This window comes from Nomia melanderi, chromosome 2, assembly GCF_051020985.1.
Source record: "Nomia melanderi isolate GNS246 chromosome 2, iyNomMela1, whole genome shotgun sequence".
In the NCBI taxonomy this organism is placed as follows: Eukaryota; Metazoa; Arthropoda; class Insecta; order Hymenoptera; family Halictidae; genus Nomia; species Nomia melanderi.
Genome location: NC_135000.1, coordinates 20,467,132 through 20,487,273, shown reverse-complemented (window position 1 = coordinate 20,487,273; position 20,142 = coordinate 20,467,132). Strand labels below are relative to the sequence as shown.

The 20,142-nt window shown below is 40.3% G+C and overlaps 1 protein-coding gene across 5 annotated transcripts; it reads left to right on the top strand.

Moving 5' to 3' along the window:
- Positions 1-98: 98 nt before the first annotated feature.
- On the top strand, positions 99-20,087 carry rno (PHD finger protein rhinoceros). Of its 5 annotated transcripts, none has more exons than XR_013001486.1 (11): positions 99-274; positions 1,938-1,987; positions 2,069-2,583; positions 3,004-3,160; positions 3,535-3,687; positions 3,770-4,057; positions 4,183-4,356; positions 4,582-4,754; positions 4,911-5,034; positions 5,233-12,533; positions 12,929-20,087. XR_013001486.1 is itself a non-coding variant. In XM_076374487.1 (11 exons), exons 4-11 carry the CDS (start codon positions 2,126-2,128, stop codon positions 12,361-12,363), a joined length of 8,658 nt encoding a protein of 2,885 aa, XP_076230602.1. In that variant the 5' UTR covers positions 99-274; positions 337-836; positions 1,938-1,987; positions 2,069-2,125; the 3' UTR covers positions 12,364-20,087. The 5 variants fall into 5 exon arrangements, 4 of the variants coding, with proteins under 4 accessions (XP_076230602.1, XP_076230600.1, XP_076230601.1 ...); XM_076374487.1 differs by adding an exon at positions 337-836 and having other exon boundaries at positions 5,233-20,087; XM_076374485.1 differs by having other exon boundaries at positions 5,233-20,087.
- Positions 20,088-20,142: the final 55 nt, after the last annotated feature.

Below are 20,142 nucleotides of genomic sequence, written 5' to 3'. Positions count from 1 at the left end.
TTGTCAGAGGTTTTTATTCTGCTCCGTTTCCAGAGCAGCTGGTAGCTCGCAGATAAGAGCGATCGCAAGATCTCACCGTGTTCTCGCGGGGTCACGTGACTCCGCGCTCAGACAGTTATTTTTTTAGGCATGATGGCGCCAAACAGCAGTATCCACATTAATGTAAATATAATATCGATTCGGTGCACCGCGCGAGGAAGAAAGCCATCGGGTGTCCTTACGGAGGCTATTTGAGGGCGTCGAGTGAGCTCAGCAGGAGCCCTCGGCCCACGAAGTGAGTAAAACCGAGCTAGTCGCGGCTGCGACTCGAATTGCTAATGAGGACATCTTGGTTAGGCTGCCGTGACAGAGGCGTACTCGGACTACTGCCATCTCGGAGCTACCGATCGAAGAATAATTCGATCTTTCACGATCAGACGTACCGGCTATTATTCGTCACGTGCATCATCGCGCGCGAAATCACCCTCTCCGTCGATAGATCAATAATAAGGCATTTACTGCCTTCCGACCATCTCTATCTTTTTCTCTCTCTCTTACGTTCTGGTTCTCTCTTGCGCGCGCGTGCGTGTTCATGTTTGCGTGTGCGTGTCGAACTTGTGCTCGCGTGTTCGTGTCCGTACCGTGCGCCTGTGTTGTATCCACATTCGTGCGTACCTGTGTATTCACGTCGCGTGTGCGTATTTACTTACACTCGTGTGCATGTGCATTCGAATTCACATACGTGTGCGTTCAGATGTGTATACCTGAGTGCCAAGATTCGTGTGCGAGTCGAGCCTGTCGCCATCTGTATTGTCAATGTTGTCGGCCAGCAGGAGCACCACCAGCCCAATGGACCCGTGAGCATTTTCGACTCTCCGCCCGATCTTCTTCTAAACGTCTATTCTCGACCGCGAATCTCGACTTCCACGTGTCGAGTCATCGAAAGTCTTACGGCGATCCTTCACGGTCGAGCCTCGGCGCCGCTCGAGCGTCGCCGCGGAGTAACTCCGTCGCAATGTTTACATGCCACCCGCCACGGCGACCAGTTTCTCGAAGATCCTTGTGCTTTTGCAACTGCTCGGGGCCTTATAGCGTTACGGATAAACGATTTCGTTCGAATTATAACTCTTCCTGCTGGACTGCCCCATTTATAACCTCTCCGCGGCGGCCATCGAGGATCAACGGCCGCAGACCCCCTGCAATACAATCGGTTCATACCATCAGCCCTATTGTCCAATTTTTATGCTCTCAAACAACTTTTACGTTGTTAGAAATCATATATGATATACTTTATTGTGCGCCAGTTTTTTGAATTGTGAATCTGTGCTACTAAATACCTCTCGGTCAGAGTGGTATCTTTGTAGATTTACTTTGCGAAGGAATGCTTTGTGTCTTGCACTTGTGATCACTGTGAAGTATCAGTTGTTATGTATATTTTAGTTTTCTCTATTGTGCGGTAGTATTTCCAATTAGATTTAAACATCTTGCTTCAAAGTGAATTATATGAAGTGGATTTGATCGAGTAGTTACAGTCCACTCTTTTTTTCTATGCGTTCAATGCTATACAGCATTGTTTTGTTTACATTCTTTTTCATTGCTTAGATTTGCCATTTTTTAATTGTTTTTGTATAAATGATTATTGATTTTCATTTATTTGATATAATACAAGAATTGTTAATTGTATACATTGTTTTGCCTTCAGTTTGTAGTTGACTTATAATTATACGTTATTCTGTTATATCGTAGCATGAAAACTTCATTCTCTAATCTTTTTATTGAAATAATATAATATATACCAAATACATTTTCATTTTTAAAAAGTATCATTTTTATACAGAAACTCACAATTAGTGCCAAGACCAGTCGTTTGTTTCTATGAATAAGCTTTAAGTCTAGTTTTTTTTGTTTTCTATTAAGTGGTTCAAATTTCCAATTGTTTTTTTTTTCCTTCATTACAGCTCCGAGAGGAATCCACTTTCTAGATAATAAATACATGGACGACTATGTAGTGAGTAGATTTATTACTGTTTTGTTTCTTTTTTAATTGAATTATTTTGTTTGTTTGACTGAAAAGAATAAAATTTTTCAGGGTGTGCGCGGCTCACCTGCACGTGCCACGTACCGCTAGCTCACTTGGTATAATAGAATGGCACAGCGAGGCAAACGAATAAATAGAAACGACAATGATTTGGCGTCTTGCCCAGGCGCAATCAAAAGGCGCAAATGTAGGCTGGGTCCAGCGACGGGTTCGTCGTCGCTGGCAGCTACCATGGGGCCCTCAGAAGAGGAGGAGACGATGGCGTCGTCCAGTCAAGGAGGGGCATCCTGGACCCCCCGACCACTTAGTGATATCAAAATCTCTAGTATATACAATCGCTCCTCTGCTGAGGCTCCAGCAGAATTATTTCGTAAGGATTTGATCAGTGCGATGAAATTACCTGACAGTGAACCACTAAGTCCCAATGAATATTGGGTCATTACTGATCAGTGGAAACAAGAATGGGAAAGAGGTGTTCAAGTACCTGTCAACCCAGATTCCCTTCCTGAACCTACAGTCACTATCACGCAGGCAGCACCTGTAAAGCAGCACTCTGAATTCAAGCTGTAAGTCCTTTTTTAATTGAATAATTTTCATTTAGTTAATACTGTTTTAAGAAAACGGTATTAAAAAGAGTAAAATGATTATTAAAGTTTTAAATGGCATAATTTTATATTAGAAATAGCTAACATCATTTGACTTATGAATTACAGAAATGTATTTGTATTAACAATAATGATATCTTTCTTATTATAATAAGAAAAAAGTAGGTCAGTGATGGAAGTGCAGTTTATATTGTAATAGTGCATAACATTTTATGGAACTATCTATTGTTTATTAATTAAAAACTACAGTTTTATAAAGAACAAAAACTGCATGCTAAATGTAAAGAATGTATCTTATGAAAGAATTATTTGAAGATGAATTTATTCAATGTCTTTTTAAACTAGTGTTAATAGTTTTTTTTGGTAATAATACTTTCCTAGACCTAAGAAATTCGTAAGGATATCGCGTGACGATTACTTCAACCCAGAAGACCATCATTTAAGCACAACACCGGCACGGGCTGAGAAAGCTTGTGCTTATGACCTTGATGACACTGATATTGCTTGGTTGGATGTATTAAATGGTGAACGTGCCCAGGTACATTTGAAATTTTACTTTTCCGTTTTTGTAAATGAGTTTTATATAATAGTGTTCCAGTTACTACAAAGTCTATTTATTTCTCTATTTTTAATTTGTATCACTTATAGATTATATTTTTAATTTGACTAAGTTATTTAAGAGGAGTACTTGCATTCCTTTTAGTAATTAATAACACAAGATTATAAGTAATAGCGCACTTATCAAAGCAGTAGACTGTTTATTACTTTAAATTTAAATGATGTCAAAACTATGCAGATTATTTTTTTTTATTATAATGAATGTATGTAAATGTTTAAGTTGTACCATTTTGTTGTGAACTTTAAGAGTTTAATTTAAAGGGTATACTTTCATGTTAATCGACAATATTTTAGGCTGGTCAATTGCCAATCACGGAATCGCAATTGGAACGCGTGATAGAAGAACTGGAAGTTCGGTGTTGGGAAAGAATACAGACTATTGTAAAAAACGAGGAAGGTCTTGGCATTGAATATGACGAGAATGTAATTTGTGATGTTTGTAGATCTGTAAGTGTTTTCCTAATGATATCAACTTGTGTAAAAGAAGGAACTAATAACTAAATCCTATTTTCATTTTATTTCCCACTAGCCTGATTCTGAGGAAGGAAATGAAATGGTATTTTGTGACTGCTGCAACATATGTGTACATCAAGCTTGTTATGGAATTACTTCAATACCAGATGGTTCCTGGTTATGCAGAACTTGTTCTCTAAGTCAACGACCAGATTGTGTTCTCTGTCCTAACAAAGGTGGTGCTATGAAGTGTACTCGCAGTGGCCAAAAATGGGCTCATGTCTCTTGTGCTTTATGGATCCCAGAAGTTAGCATTGGCTGTGTTGAAAGGATGGAACCTATCACTAAAATATCCAGTATTCCGGTATGTGTAATGTGTTGAATAAGTGAATGTATTTTTTACTAAGAAATGCATGTATTACATTAGTTGTTATGTAGAAAATGGCATTTATATCATTTCGTATTAATACAACAAAACTTTGATTACAGCAAAGTCGATGGGCTCTAATATGTGTGCTATGTCGAGAAAGAGTCGGTGCTTGTATCCAGTGTAGCATAAAGACGTGCAAGACAGCTTATCACGTGACGTGTGCCTTCAAATATGGCTTGGAGATGAAGGCAATCATTGAAGATGAAATGGCTGATGATGGAGTAAAATTAAGGGTACTTTGAATTTACTTTCAATGTTGTAAAAAAAAAAAACGAAATACAATTTGGGCATGTATGCATGTATAAAAAAAAAAGAAAAAAGAAAAATATTTACCAAATTCTTTCAAAAGTCGTATGAACACAAAAATTGAACTTTAGAGGAAGTGATTACACAATTTACACAAAAATGATTGAGTTTTGAAACTTTTTAGAAACAAAGTATAAATATTTGCTTTACAGTCCTACTGTCAGAAACATAGTAGAACGAACACAAAAGATAAAGTTCAAGGGGCAGGAGGCAGTATAGGAAGTGGAGCGGAGAAAGCAGGATCAGACTCTGAAGATGCAGAATCCAGAAGGCGCAAGAGAAAAGACATGACTTCCGAAGAAAAGAATCAAGCACGAGCTGCAAAGTATGTATTTTGATTATTCTATTGTCTTTAATGTTTCATACTATTTGATATGTAATTTTCTTATACATTAAAACTGAAGTGCTTTTCCTTCATTGAAACACGTTTTTCAATACAATAAAATGATTTTCACTAACAAGATGAAATATTTTACATTAGATTGCAAGAAATAGAAGCAGAATTTGACAAGCATGTGAGCTTGAAGGACATTACTTCTCAACAGTTGGATGTGGATCCTGAAGGCATTATCTACATTTATAATTACTGGAAACTTAAAAGAAGAGTAAGTGACATTGAAAACTTGATAAGTTGATTAAATATGACAATTAAGTGCAATAAACATATAAAAATTAATTTTAAAATTTATGTTTCATAGTTTATAACATTGATGAACTAATCTTTACATAAACTTAATATTATTTTTCTTTTAATTCTGGTTAAAGTAAATACATTTTCATTAATTATTATTCTGATTTTTTAGGCTGGCCATAACAAACCACTGTTAGCACCACGCTGCGGAGAGCTTTCCGGAAGTGGATCTCGCAATCAGGGTCAAGCAGCAGATCTCGAGAAAATGAGGACATTCGTTCAATTACGACAGGATCTGGAAAGAGTTAGAAATCTTTGTTATATGGTGGGCAGAAGAGAAAAGCTTTGTCGATCTTTTCTAAGATTACGAGAACAGACGTTCCATAAGCAAGCATTGGTAATGTCTGGTCCACCATTATCACCAGCTGCAGCGGCTGCAGTAATGGAAGCCAATCACGGACCATCAATTTATGACCGACTTTATTCTCACCCCGATTCTGAGGATCATACTCACGACTTTGACACAATTGTTGCCAGAATCGCTGGAATAGAATCACCGACCAGTGATGAAAAGAAAACGCAACAACAACAACAGCAACAATCACAACAGCAGCAAGACTTCAATGGTGCCTCCAGTAAAAAGTTATACTTTAACGGCTCCGTCCGAAGAAAGAACCTTTATGGTAGTGATTTGTCGTCTGTTAGTAGCAGTGAGACAGATGCGACGAAAGTAAAGACAACGGAAAAGAAAAATCTGAAGTTGGAAAGTGAATCGAGTACGGAAGACGAAACGAATGTTTCAACGAAAGCAAAGCTGTCGCGTAGGAAGACAAAGAAGGGTGGTCTACATACAGATAAGTTGCTCAAAGAGAACAGCGAGAATGAGAAGCTTGTCAATAGTAGGTCGCATACGCTTCAGCACATGGAGAAGGAATTAGGAAGCGCTTCTGGCAGTGAAAGTGACGAGCTATTACCTTTAAGTGCTGTAACGACGAAGCATCTTACAGCTTCAGCTATATATTCAGATACCGATTCAGACTCTCAAGAACATACGTCTCATTCGGCGGTTCTAATCACTAAAGCAGCAGTTAAAGAATTTTCTGCAGCGAATTTATCGAAGAATTCACAGAAAAACTTTAATAAGGACTCCAGACATACAGAAACAACGTATCATAATGCTGGGTCGAAGAACAAAGAGAACCAGAGTAAAGTCAGTACCAAGAAGAAAGAGTATATACCTTCAGCGTTGATAGTACCTCAAAGACAAGCGGCAAAGAAAGCCTCAGAAATTATGCAGCGTACGCAACAGAGTAAGAAAGACAACTCGGTGCCTGAAATTCCATCAGAAACAGTAAAGTCTCCTGTAGAGGAGGTACCTAAGTGTTCCTCTTCTAAACCACAAAAAGAAAAGAGTCCTAGCAAGAAGCAGAAAGAAAATAAACCTTCAAAGGAGATTAAGAATAATGACGTTTACGATTTTGATAAAGAATTTGGTGATGGAACGGAAATTTTGGCGTACGTGCCACAGAGGCAAGCCGCAAAGAAGGCTGCTGAACACATAAAAAGCGGTTTGGGTAGTAAGCCTACGCAACAACAGATCGAACAAGAAACTCTTGACGGAAGGAAAAAGGAATCTCCCGAAACTGGTAAACGAAAGGAAGCTAGAAAAGATGATACTTCTTCATCTAGGAAAGAAGAATTATCTTCAAGGAAGGAAGAAATGTCCTCCTCGTCGTCATCTTCATCATCTTCTTCCTCTTCTTCATCGTCATCATCTTCGTCCTCCTCTTCGTCGTCGTCTTCTTCATCCAGGAAAGAAGAAGCTTCTAGAAAAGAAGAACTGTCCTCGAAGAAAGAAGAATCTGCTTCGAGGAAGGAAGAAATGCTTTCGAAGGATAATCGGTCTAGAAGACCAAGGAAACCTAGTGAGAGGAAGTCTGTACTCTCTAGTAACAGCGACAGTAGCAGTAGTAGTAACAGTTGCAGCAGTTCCACAGAAAGTAGTAGTGATTCTGAGAGTCCTAGTCGTAGGAGGCTCTCGAACGATCTCAAGGATGCTTCCTCTTCCACTACTTCCTCTGAAAGCGACGCTGGGAATAGGACGAAGAGTAAATTGACACCAACGCCAACAAGTACAACGAGCAGAAAACAACAATCTACAAAAGCATCTCCAGAACGTGAAACAGAAAGGAAACCAGTTGCAGGGCGGAAACTCAAGAAGCTGCCCGAGAAGAAGCTTAAAACTTCCGACGGGCGGCGGGGACCAGAGTTTCAGCCGCCTACTGAGAGAGAGGAACCTCGTAGAACCTCCAAAGAGCAACAACAAGAACAACAGTTACAACAACAACAGCAACAACAGGAGGCAAAGAAGCAGGATCAGAGAGACAGCAAGAAACAACAACCAACCACGGGAACGGAGATTAATGAGAATCTGCTCATTGGGTCTGGAGATCATGATGGGCCAAGAAGTGTTTCTGGGTCCAGACCTACCAAGAAGTCGGGTCAGGCTGCTAAGCAGCAGTCCCAGCCTAGAAAAGAAGACAGCAAGGCTAAACCCGAAGGCAGGAAGCGAAAACCAAACGAACCTGCCGCGAAGGATGAGAAGAAAGAAACGATCAAAAAACCGGAGAAACGGGTGAGCGAGAAACAAGTCAAAGAAACTGATAAGAAAGATGAAGAAGAGAGTAGTAGAAAGGACGAAGCGAAGGTTGTGGAACAAGAAAAGGTTAACGAAAGTACAGAAAGTTCCTTTAAGAACGATGACAAGAAAGTTAAAAAGCTTGGAGGTAGCAAAGAGGCGGTGCACACATTGGAGGAAGAGATGAAGCAACGAAGAGCTGAGAGAGACAGCCCTAAGAAATCGCTTAGAGGTTTAGACAAATTGTTGGAAAAACGCGAACATCTTGATAAGATCTCGAAGAGCAAGAATTCAGAGGTGAAAATCGAGAAGCCTGTGGAGGATGAGAAAGAGGAGAAAGATGTTATAGAAGAGCCTCCACAGATAAAGGAAAGTATTAAGAATGAAGATCGTAAGAACCACATCACTGAAACTGAGACGATCATTGAGAAAACGAAACCAGAAGAACTACCGGAAGAAGAACCTATTAAGAAGGACATCATAGAGGTTCCCCTACCCGAAAGGACGTCAGCTGGTAAGAAGAAATCGGAAAGAATTTCGGAGAACTTTAATGAACCACCGCCTGCGGAAATTGTCGTTCCTGTGGAAGAAAATCTTCAGAAAGAGGCACCGGAAGAGGATACCGTCAAGATCGTTTCGGAAAAAGTCGAGACTATAGAGAAGGATCATCAGAAGAGACGGAAGTCCGGGAATCGGTCGATATTCTCACCGCAACATGGCAAAGATCCGAGCGTCTCGGAATTGTTCGACTTCGATCAAGACATGTTGACTGAGGAGATGGTGAACGAGGACGGTTTCGGTATATCCAGAGATCCGGAAGAACGATCGGCGCCATTAAGTTTCTCCTTCAACAACGAGTTGTGGTTCAAAGAGGACTCGAAGGAAGATAGCGCTAGGGAGACTCTCCATCTTGTAGAGAAGCTGCGTATGGAGCTCTCGAAGAAGTCAAATTCTAGTCAGTTTGAATTAGAGACAGTACCCGTGGACGGCGAGATAAAGAAGGAGGAGCCACCGATGGAGAAAGTGTTCGAGCAACAACCGTTGCAACCGCCGCAACTCCAACCGCAGCAGCCGCAACTGCAACAGCAACTGAACCTTCAGCCAGAAAAGGAGACAAAGATTCTCGAACCCGCGGAGCAACCGATCTTAGAAGTGAAGAATAACGTTGAAATCCCCGAAGAAGTGATAGCTCCTAACGAAGCCCGTCCTGGTAGCTGTAAAGACACGATAGACGAGAAAAGGAAAACGTGTTACTCGAGTACCAATGACAGATACACGGCCTACGAGGAGGATCGTGAGACGAATAAAGTCAGCTTGGTGGAACGATCGAAGCTCGACCGCGCGGAAACCGATGAGAGATGGGTCCCACCGAGCGCAAATAACTTCGAGCCTACCGACGTCCAGCATTTGAACGCTCTCATGGAAACACAGAATCATCGTTACAGTAATCATCAGTTCCCCAACGAAGCGATCCAGGATAACGAATCGTTAACGCGTTCCCACTTGAACGCGGCCGCAATCCAAGAGCAATATCTTCTTCAGCAACCGCATACCATACTTCATGGCCAACGCGAGACGCTTGAAAGGACAATACTAGATCAACAGATACTCGAAGAAAATCCTATGGAAATGGTGAACAGACATTTGATAGGATTGCCAGCGTCCGAAGACGATCAGGCGGCAGAGATAACGGACAGAGCGTTGGAAAAGGAGGACGACGTTGTCAGGCAACAGGAATACGATCAGAACTCACCGTACAACGATGTTAATGGCCGACCCGACACCAGATGGGCAGAGAGTCAAGTTCTGCCATCTCGCAGATCTACATCCTCATCAATCACCTCTGCTTCGTCTGCCGAGGATCATTCCATTCCGCCGTACAAAAACGTCCCGGGAATTCCTTTTCCACCGTGCTCGATGGAGCAAAGTTATTACACGGATTCAAACTACGGCTCCGGTCCAGTCTCTCTATTTCCGCCTCAGTCTTGCGCTGCTCCGTTGCCATACCCATCACCTGGTACAGCTCTCTTTCCGCCTGCGTTTGGAGCCGCTTTCCCGGCGGCGCAATCTTTGCTACCGCACGTAAAGCCTCTGGAGGACTCGCTGAACCTACAGGCCTCACCCTGCACCGCAGCATTCACGTCTTCCTCGCACAACATGGCGCTCACGGCCGCCATGGTCTCGCCTACTAAAATAGCCACTCCACCGCCGCCACCTCCACCGCCGCCTCCGCAGGTTCCGCCACCAGCGGAGACTATCGACAGGACACAACAACAAACGCAAGTCACTGACTCGCCCGCTTTGCCCCTCAACTTCTTGAACGCCATAGCGCCTGAAAGCCACGTTGCCGAGTCTATCGTCGAAACCATACCCGAAGCTTTAACCGACGCCAAGATCCAACACCCAGGGAAAAAGTCACCCTCAAAGCCAACGAGAACCTCGGCCAGGGTTACCTCGTTGCAAGGGAAATCCCCGGGCAAGTCGCCCAGGCAAGAAACTCAAAAAGGTGTTCCTGGTGCGAGAGGAAGGGGCAGGGGTGCCAAAAGTTCAGCCCAGCATTCTAGTTATCGTGGTCGCGGTCGCGGACGGGGCAGAGGTCGGGGCAGAAGTCAAAACGCGGGGCTCTCGTTAGTCTCCGGCGCGCCAGTTGGTCAGCACGACGATTCTATCCAGAACAAACTGGTCGGCACGGTCTATGACTTCGACTCGGACGAGGACTCGACCAGCGAGGCAAACATCGCCGATCTGCGTACCATGAGGGAGAGGAAGAAGTCGACGGACGCCGCGACCGCCGGGGTCGAGAGGAGAGACTCGACGGTCGTTATGCCGGAGAGCGTGCAGTCAAGGCTTTCCAGTCCTGGCGGCAGCAGAAAGTACCTGGAGGACAGGAGAATCTCTTGCTCGCCGGGTCACGACGACTCCACGGTCGTGGAGAACGAGTCGAATGCTGGGCAAAGCTTCGATACCGTCCTACCATTGATTCCTGGTCCCGTCGACATGAGGACGTATAATTCCACCCTGGACGCGTCCAGTTCTTCCACGTTGCACGGCCAGACTTACGAGAACCATTTCCTCGGAACGTTCACCAGCGTCTCCACGAGCGACCCGACGCTCCCGGACATCGAGGAGGACCTGGAGAAGGAGCTGAGATCCGCGTTAGGAAAACAAGGACAGGAAGATTGTTCGAAGCCGAGTTTCGATGTCAGTATCGATGCCTCCTCCTCTGGTTTCGCGGACGCGAATAAGGTCTCACTGACGGACTCGCGGAACCAGTTGAAGGTGAAGATCAAGGGTCCGTTCCTCGACGCGAATTACGTTCCCGCGTCGTCGGTGCCGCCGTTGGCTCAACAGGCGCCAGTGATCATTGCTCCGGCCGCGACCAGCGCTTCTGTAGCCTCCGGAACGTCGAATCTCAGGCGGATGCGGAAGAAGGAGTTGCTCAGACAGTATTGCTCGCAAGATATGAACATGGACGAGCCGGGTTGCGGGAATCTGACCACGTCCGCGCCGATCATCATGCCGCCGATCAACCGCACGGTGATAACGATACCAAAGGCAGTTGCATCGATGACTAGCATACCGACCAGGGAAGACTACAAAGCGGTGGTCGACGCCAACATGGAGAAGAAGAGGCGGAAAGAAAGACCAGCTGGGTTCCTGGACGCAAACGAGGAGGAGAGCAACATGGAAAGGAGACGGGGCAACGCGACCAACGGAGCCAGTTCGAGCGGTAATGCTCCTGTGGTGAACGCGGACCGTCGTAGAGGTAGGCAGAGCAGCGGTGGCAGGTCAACGACCACTACCACGTCGACCACCACGACGAACAGCGGCCCGCCGAAGTTGAAGATCAAGATCGGTAACAGCATAATTGGAGGTCAAGAGACCGGCCAGGACGACCGAACCAGGATCAGACCGCCGAAGAAACGGCTGAGCAGTATTCCTAGCAGTACACCGAGCATAGAGGAGCTGCGCAGAGAGAGCATGAAATTCAGGCGGATGATCATGGCCGGTTTCGACAATGATGAGAAGCTCCGGCAAAAGAGCAAGAAGGACAAGAACGGGAAACGTAAGAAACGACAGTCGAGCAGGAAGGAGGCCAGGGTCCGGATCCTGGAAGGCGGCGCCGCGCCGCCGAAGTTGATCATCAGGCTGGGGAAAGGTAACGATTCACCGGACGAACTGCCGATTTTGCTCACGGACGAGGAGGAGGAGGAAGAGGAGGAGGAACGACATCCGACCGATAGCAGGGTAGGTCCGCCACCACCGGAACCGGCGAAGGACGAACCGGTTTACCCGGCAGTGGTCGCGACTATCGAGGAGAAACAGCCTACCGATCCAGATACAGGCGGGAGCGCACCCAGGAACGTTCGCTCGGCGAAGGTCACACCGATCAGGTTAAAATTAACGCGTTGCCAGGAAGGTTACGAGCTGAAGGGATCCCCGGTCCACGGCGAGGAGTCCGGTTTAACGACGGAGAAGCAGAGGAGTCCCGAGCTGACGAACGAGGAAACGAGAAATCTGCCGACGGCAAAGAATCAGGACGGCGATTCCTCCAGAGAAGAGGAGGAAGAGGAAGAGGAGGAGAGCAATAGCAATCCCGTGCAAAGAGACTCCTCCGCGTGTCCTGCCGCGACTAGTATACCGCAGGGATGCCAAGTTAGGTGATAATTAATGATACTCGTGGAGTAAATGGAGCAAGAGGACACGGTGCTCGTTTAATTTCGATTTTGTTAACGTCGAAAAACGGACTCGATATGCAATTACGATCGCGGTTGCTAGCGACACGAACGCGCGCGTCGCCGTGATAAGGTGGACAAAATAAAGCGTTTGATGAGGTACGGTTCTTTTTATAGAGGCAGATGAAGAATATTTTTACTTTTAAGCCGGGGAGTCTATATACAGAGTGTTTTAGAACTGGACCGATTTTACACGAAATTAATTGTCATTTTTTTGATTTCTGGCTTAACGAATTACAGGGTTTCGATCAATGAAATCTGTTCAAACGAGATTGTGTTAAGTATTTTAATTTGTTGTTCAATCAATATTTTATTCGAAACCATCGTCTCTTTGATTTTGTTACCAATTCTGGGACACTCTATAGTTGATGAAGCGTGTTGTTGGTTTAATGGGTGAACATAAAATGTGGTTTTATTTGAGAGATTAAGATCGATCGATTTAATTCTTTGTCACGATGAAGATCATTGACAATTATCATTTTTATGTTTTACAGATTATCCAGTACTTGGACAAGAAATTAGTCGTGTAGAAAGGTCTTAAATAGTTAGCGGTGCGCTGGTATCCGACAACTTCCGGTTTCTTGCCATTATTGTATAGTGATTCACGAAAATATTCGAACGCTCGCAGCCATGCACTGTAACCTGATATGTAAGTTACTTTCAAGGATTTCGAAATATTATGAGTACGATAAGATTTAAGAGATCACAAATATATTAACGGAAGATTTGAAAAGACTTAGATGTAAGATATCAATTTTAAACATAACTTAAATAATGGATAGAAAGGTATTGAAACATTAGGTTCAGTCGTAAATAACTTCCATTCATCTTTTTAAAATTTATCCTACTAAAAACAATGTATAATTACTATTAGTTTATTTACTATATATTATATAAAATATATAAATATTTTTAATTACTAATAATGTACGATTTTTAGTTGTTCAAAGTTTATACAGAATGAAGCGCAGTTTATCCCGTAGAAGTGCATTTGTTCCACTGTAACTGGAAGTTATCTACGATCTAACGTAATTGTTAATATAATGTAACATATAGTAATACTAATTTTTTTGAATCACATTTGGAACAAAATACTTGTACAACAAACTCCGGTTACTTTATTAGAGTTTATAAAAATTGTCAAGCACGAATCTGAATGTTACATTACATCGTGTTTACGATAATATTTCGAAATTTACGTTCGAACATTTTTGCGATTCACTGTACTTGTTCAGGTACCTCGAGTTTCAACAGAAAATACTTTGAAATAAGAACCTCAAGTGATCTATAGATAGACAAACGAGAAAGAGGGAAAGAAAGAAAAAAGGAAATTTTTGTAAATGAAAAACTGTGGATACATCGAGGATTAGAAATGTTGTCAGTGCCCATTAAGCCCATAATACGGTATCTTTTATAATTTTGTACAAAATTTTACAGTGTTGTATAGAAAATAATTATTTATATAACGTTTATGGTGATGTTTTCAAACCTTTTTATTCTATATCATTTTTAATTGTCTTTTTGTCATTTCCACGATATTAAGAATGAACGTCTTTTGCATATACTTCACCTTCTCACGGCGATCGAAAGTGTTCAGTTTGGTGAGAGGAAACAAGGTGATAGGAACTTCTAAGATATACTCGTTTCGGACTCGCTACAAAGGACATTCTCCGACGTTATCGAAGAACCTATGCTCCTCGAGAAATCCGGTTTTATTCTTAACAATACTCGAGAGACGAAACGGGCGTGCCATTTCGCGGCGACGACGACGAAATGTCTGTGTTTTTCCTTTTGCGAAAGAACAGACGAAGAACCGGTCGAGGCCGTTGACGAGGATCTCTCCAGAGGATCCACGAAAAATTCAACAACTTTACGTTCTTTCATTTAGAAAATCTTGTACATAATGCGCGGGAGAAAAGTACTCGGACAATAAGAATGTAGTAAAGAAAATGATTGTATTTGTCATGTCATTCATTACATTCATGTAACATACGTGTATATTAACGTTTGTAGTAATATACACAAGTAAAAATTACATTTGCTACAAACGTTTTTATACAACATACAATTACATATATACATATATATATATATATGTATATATATATATATATATTTGAACATAATTAATGATATGAAAAATTAAATCTTTCTTGTTATGCACTTATTGTGTGATTACTCTTGTAGCTCAACGTATGCCGCTAAATATTAGAATTTAAAGTGCCCCCATAATTTTTAACAGTACAAATAGGGTAACACTTTTCTGTCGAATATCTAAATAATAAGAGACGAAAATATGACTGCTCAAAAGTTGCGTGATTTTTTATATAGATGTTCCAAAACAATAGCAAAATAGTCAACTTCTTTTATACTTATTTTGTGATTTTTCCACTTTTTCTTGAGTGCCTGAATTTCCATTTACAAGAAAGAGTTAAAAGCTCATTTAAAGGTAGTGAGATGCTTTCAGGGAGTGCTTCGTATACGGCCTCGGCAGTCCCTTCGCAGTAAAACTAGTTAATTGTACATAGTTGTAATCTACGATTGTATTTAGTTTAAGTCGATGAGACGGAGAGGAATGAATGATTGGGCGAGCGTGTGTGTGTGTGTGTGTGTGTGTGTGTGAGTGCACGCGAGAGAATTTTGTAATCAGTGCGAAGCTTACGTGATGGCTGTGTTTTACCACGCGGTCCGATCTTCCAGGCAGTCCTGGGCCGTGCAGAAACGTTCGGTAACCTCCTTAATTAAACCGTTGGATATCACTTAAGTGGTTCCCCTCCCTCGACAAGAGGTCGTCGCTCTACATTTTACACTAGATAAAAAAAAAGAAAAATAATAATAATAATAGCATAAAACAAAGCGGTAGAACAAACGTGTGTACATCGGGCGGAGAAATCCGAGAAAAGAATTATCAGATAATTTCATAAGCATTGTCGTTGTTTTTAATATTAATTTTAAGTTTACAGAAATCGTCGAATCATTGCAATATTATTTAATCGATGAATACATTAAATATTCCATTGCATAATTGCGTTCCATCTTTTGATCATTGTTTGGATTCTGTTGAAACGTTATTAGTTTGATTATTTGAAGTGATGGGAGGAATGATATTATACGTGGATTTATCTGATAATTTAAAAATGAAGAAATATCCGTCACGAGGACAATCCAGCTGCGCGACAGCCTTTTTCCAATGGAAAACGCGGAAATTCAATGAATCCGTATAGTCTACCTGCAATAGTTCTCCACGATTACGCAGTTGCCCGTAGAGATGCCCCGTAAATATAAATAAAATTACGCACGGCGTAAACCTCGTCAATCAAAGCAAATTCGTAAGAACCGTATAACGCACGCATTCTTCATCGTTTTTACGAGTTCATTTGATATTATATATAGTATCTTAATTGTCAGAACGTCGTTCTGTTTTTTTATATATAATATATATATATATATATTATATATATGAAAAAGTATATTTTACACCGAGTACAATGTTAATAATTTATTCTTATTTAGTGTAAATAAGTTCTATAGAGGAAGTATGTTTTTATACGATAGTATATATATATATATATATATTATACATAGCATTATACATAGTTCGTTCGCTCGCCTCGTGGTTTTTACGTGTTTACTTTGATATATTTATATATACATATGAATATATATATATGTATATATGTATGTGTATGTATATATATATATATGTATATGTATGTACATGTATGTAATCGGTAATCTCGTATCGAGACACGTCGAAATACATTCGATACCCTCGAGGACGGCTGCGTAATTACGGAGTCTCGTTTCTATAGACATTTCACTGTTTGACAGGACTATAAGAGGATACATTGTACTTCACTTTATCGCTAGAAATATTTTCCGCAAGTTCCGGTGTTTTTTTTTTTAAGAGTTTGTACTTGTACGGCAATACAATTTTCCCCAGGATTGCATGTATTAAGTATACAGTAGGTACAAAAGGTTTTACAGATTTTATAAATTGTTATACTATTAAAACTTTCTAACTTAATCTTCGACCGCAATAAGCATTGAAACAACATACTCTGTTGTATATTTCTTTGCCCCCTTCAATGTATATATATACATATATATTATAAACTAAATGCCTTTTGTATACACTGTATATTCATTCGAAAAACGAACGACAAAATTTAAGGTCACTCTGTTGTTTTTCATTACATGATATGTTTCATAGCATTTGATATTAGGTTGTTGCTTATGGAACGAATGAATTTTATTAGTCAAAGTACACTCCAACAGTTTTTGTACACCAAATTTTAAGAACCTATGTTACTTCATTTTAGTTAATATCCAACGTGTTTTATTCATTAACCAAACAACACTTTATAAACAGTCAAATACATTAATTTTACACAGGATGGTCTTTGAAAATAATTTTCATTCATGAAAGCATAGTCTAGTATTACAATCTGTGATATCCACCACTATATGCGCAGCTACTTAATATTAGGTACATCAATAAGTAATCCATTAATTTCCAACAAATTTATGTTTACTTCTAAGAAACCAAAATCTTCCTCTGCTTTACTATTAGTTTGTCTATGTTCTCCATCGCTTTACACCATTTTCGTTAAGCAAAATATAAGATATTTTTTATTTAAACTAACATGTACCTTATTGAAGAATATAATGAATTACTTATTGATATACGTATTAATTCAAAATCTATGGAAGCCATATATAAACTGAATTATTCGTTAAGAAAAAGAACAGAGTGATGTTGCTAGACTACGGGCATTATGCATTTCTAATCAACGTTTAAGAAGCAATGAATTATAAATTTATAATAAGATTGTTAAATATACTTGATACATTTCTTCATTTTTCTAAATCCTTTAACAGTTAACATCATCCTATCTTTAAACTTCAATTTTCAATTTCAATTTCAATTTCAATTTTAATTTCAATTCCATGATATTCTATGAGAACTGAAGACCACATAAAGGTCCGCAGTCTAGCCATTTAAAATAAATCTTTCTCAAAATACTCTGGAACTTGGGAGAATGTTTCAAGCGACAAAGTTGGGTGAGACGCACTATATGATATTGATATGTATATGTATATATGTATATATGTATATATATATATGTATATATACATATATACACACATATATATATCGCGACGTATCCGGATGTGGATCGTGTTGCGTTCTCTCTCGCAAAAAGAAATGTCCTCGTTTGGGACTCCGCCGCGGCGTCAGTAACGGAAGAAGATTTCTTCTTGTCGTTACGTGTTGCGTAACTTCCGCTTCTTCCTTCGTTGTGAGGTGACGAAGGAAGTTAATTAATTAAACAAGAGAATAATAATATTAATAATAATAATAATAATAATAATAGTAATAATAATAATAATAATAAAACATAATTTCTTCGCTCGGAATCCCGGGGTACGGAATTTCTCTGCGCGGACCGGTGTACTTTCATCCCAGATCCAGTCAGCAAATCTCGTTACGTCCGCTGTTGCGTACTTATCGTTCCGTTTTCTATTTTTCTTTTTTTTTTCTTCTTTTTAATTGCCACCATCATGGGAATTTTCGTTCCGAGTTCATTGAGACAAGTTCGGAGTCAGAATCGGACATTTTGTACGAGTATGTATCGCGGAGATTTTTCACGTTAGCGATAATTTCTGTGTATTTGTAGTTCTGTATCTTTTAATGTTGTCCTTTATATATGTATATTATATGCGTACAATATTATACACATATATGTATATATGTGTACAATATTATACACACACACACACACACACACACACATATATTATATATGCGTGTATATGTTCTGTATAGAATGTCCCTTTAGAAATGCCGCATCCGCGTCGCGATAAATTCTTCTGCTGTCAGTACGATGAATTCTCAATGTTTTTCTTTTCTCGTTCTATTTTTTTTCTCCTTTTTTTTATTAAGTTGTTGTTTATTACATCTTTTAAATTATTGACGCCGATTGTAAAACCTCTGCCGTCGCGTCGCATTTGCGTTGTACGATGATGCGCGCGTGTTCGTCTAGTATGTTCAAAATTGTAGTCTCCCCTTTTTTTTTTATACGAATTTTAAAACATCAACATCCATGCAAGAGAACGTAACGAAACGTTTCTTCAATGTTTACGAATACCTCGTAATGTTTTTTTTTAAGTATCTTGTTGCTCGTTGTTTATTGATTTTACGAAGGGTTTCATTTAATGGAATCGCCGCAAATGATAACGGGGAGATTGTGATCAACGGAAACAGTGCAAAAGAAATTTTTGTAAATTTTTTTTTGTATCTTTATATCGGTTTCTAGTGGCAACCGTTTTATTGGTATAATGAGAGGATCACGAACCTACCAGCGTATTTATGAGTTGTAATAAATTTCTGTAGGACGTTACGGTGCAATATGCTACGATTACCTAGAATTATCTGCGTACTCGTCTATGTGTTTTCTTGCTTAACCGACGCCACTGAAGGACTTGGCACAAAGATTTCGAAAGTCGCTTTTACTTTTCGCTCAAAGAACTCCTTTATTTATATCGCATTACTTGACCGAATATTCTCCGAACAATTGCAGGCAGAATACTCTGTACGTCACAGAAGTATAAAATCATTTTGTTCGTTTCCTTTTGTAAATCAACTCCGAAAAATCTGTAAGCTGTCAGTGAACCGGAAGTCAGTGTCTCGCACGACATCAGTTTTGCGTTCACGCGCGACACGTACAATATTCTCTTCTTTTTTGTTATTTAATATCATCGATTTCGTTCAACAATTGTTTACATTTCACTGGCTATGCTGCGTGGACTCGACGACGAACAAAACGATACCGTTCGTCACAATAAATTTGTAAATAAGAAAATTAAAGTTTGCAAGGCTGAAATTAAGACATGGATTTCAATAGTTTCTGTGTCGACTGGTTCTAGGATTGAAAGGGATGTTAATATTATATATTATAAATAGTTAGAGTCCTAAATTCTCAGAGGAGGAATAAACGTTACTTGTCCTGGAAGCCGGGAAGCGAAAGAGAGAAAGAGAGAGAACGGAAAAGAGAAGCGAGCGCGCGCGAGAGAGAGAGAGAGAGAGAGAGAGAGAGAGAGAGAGAGAGAGAAAGAGAGAGAAAGAGAGAGAAAGAGAGAGAATGAATAGGTGAGTGAGTGAAAGAGAGAAAGAAAAAAACATAAATCTCGTCGGCGATAAACGGAGCCTTAGCGGAGCCTATTACGTTGTACAGAGAAAATGGGGAGAGGAGAGATATGAAAAATTGAGAGAGTGCGCCAAGCGAAATCGTTTTATTTCAAATCGTTTCTTACTTACGCTAAGCATAGGAAAAAATCCGATAACGATGAATTTCTCATAAGAAAAGAATAGAACCGTTAAACGCGTCCACATGTGACCATGAACGGGGGCCCATACGACGAGCCGGACACATACGCGAGACATATATATATAAATATATAAATATATAAATAGTTTTATTATATTGCAAAGTGAAATAATACAATATTTAGCTACTGTATATAATGTAAAAGAAAAAGCTGGTCTTGTAAGATACGGATTAAGGTGTTTTAATGTGCACATAGCCGCGTCATTGTCAATAATCATATTATTACGATTAATAATAATTACAGTTTTTTAAAAAAAAGAAATACGAGTGTTAAGGTTCTTAAACTGCCAACTTGCCCGATTGTTGTTCTTCAGCCC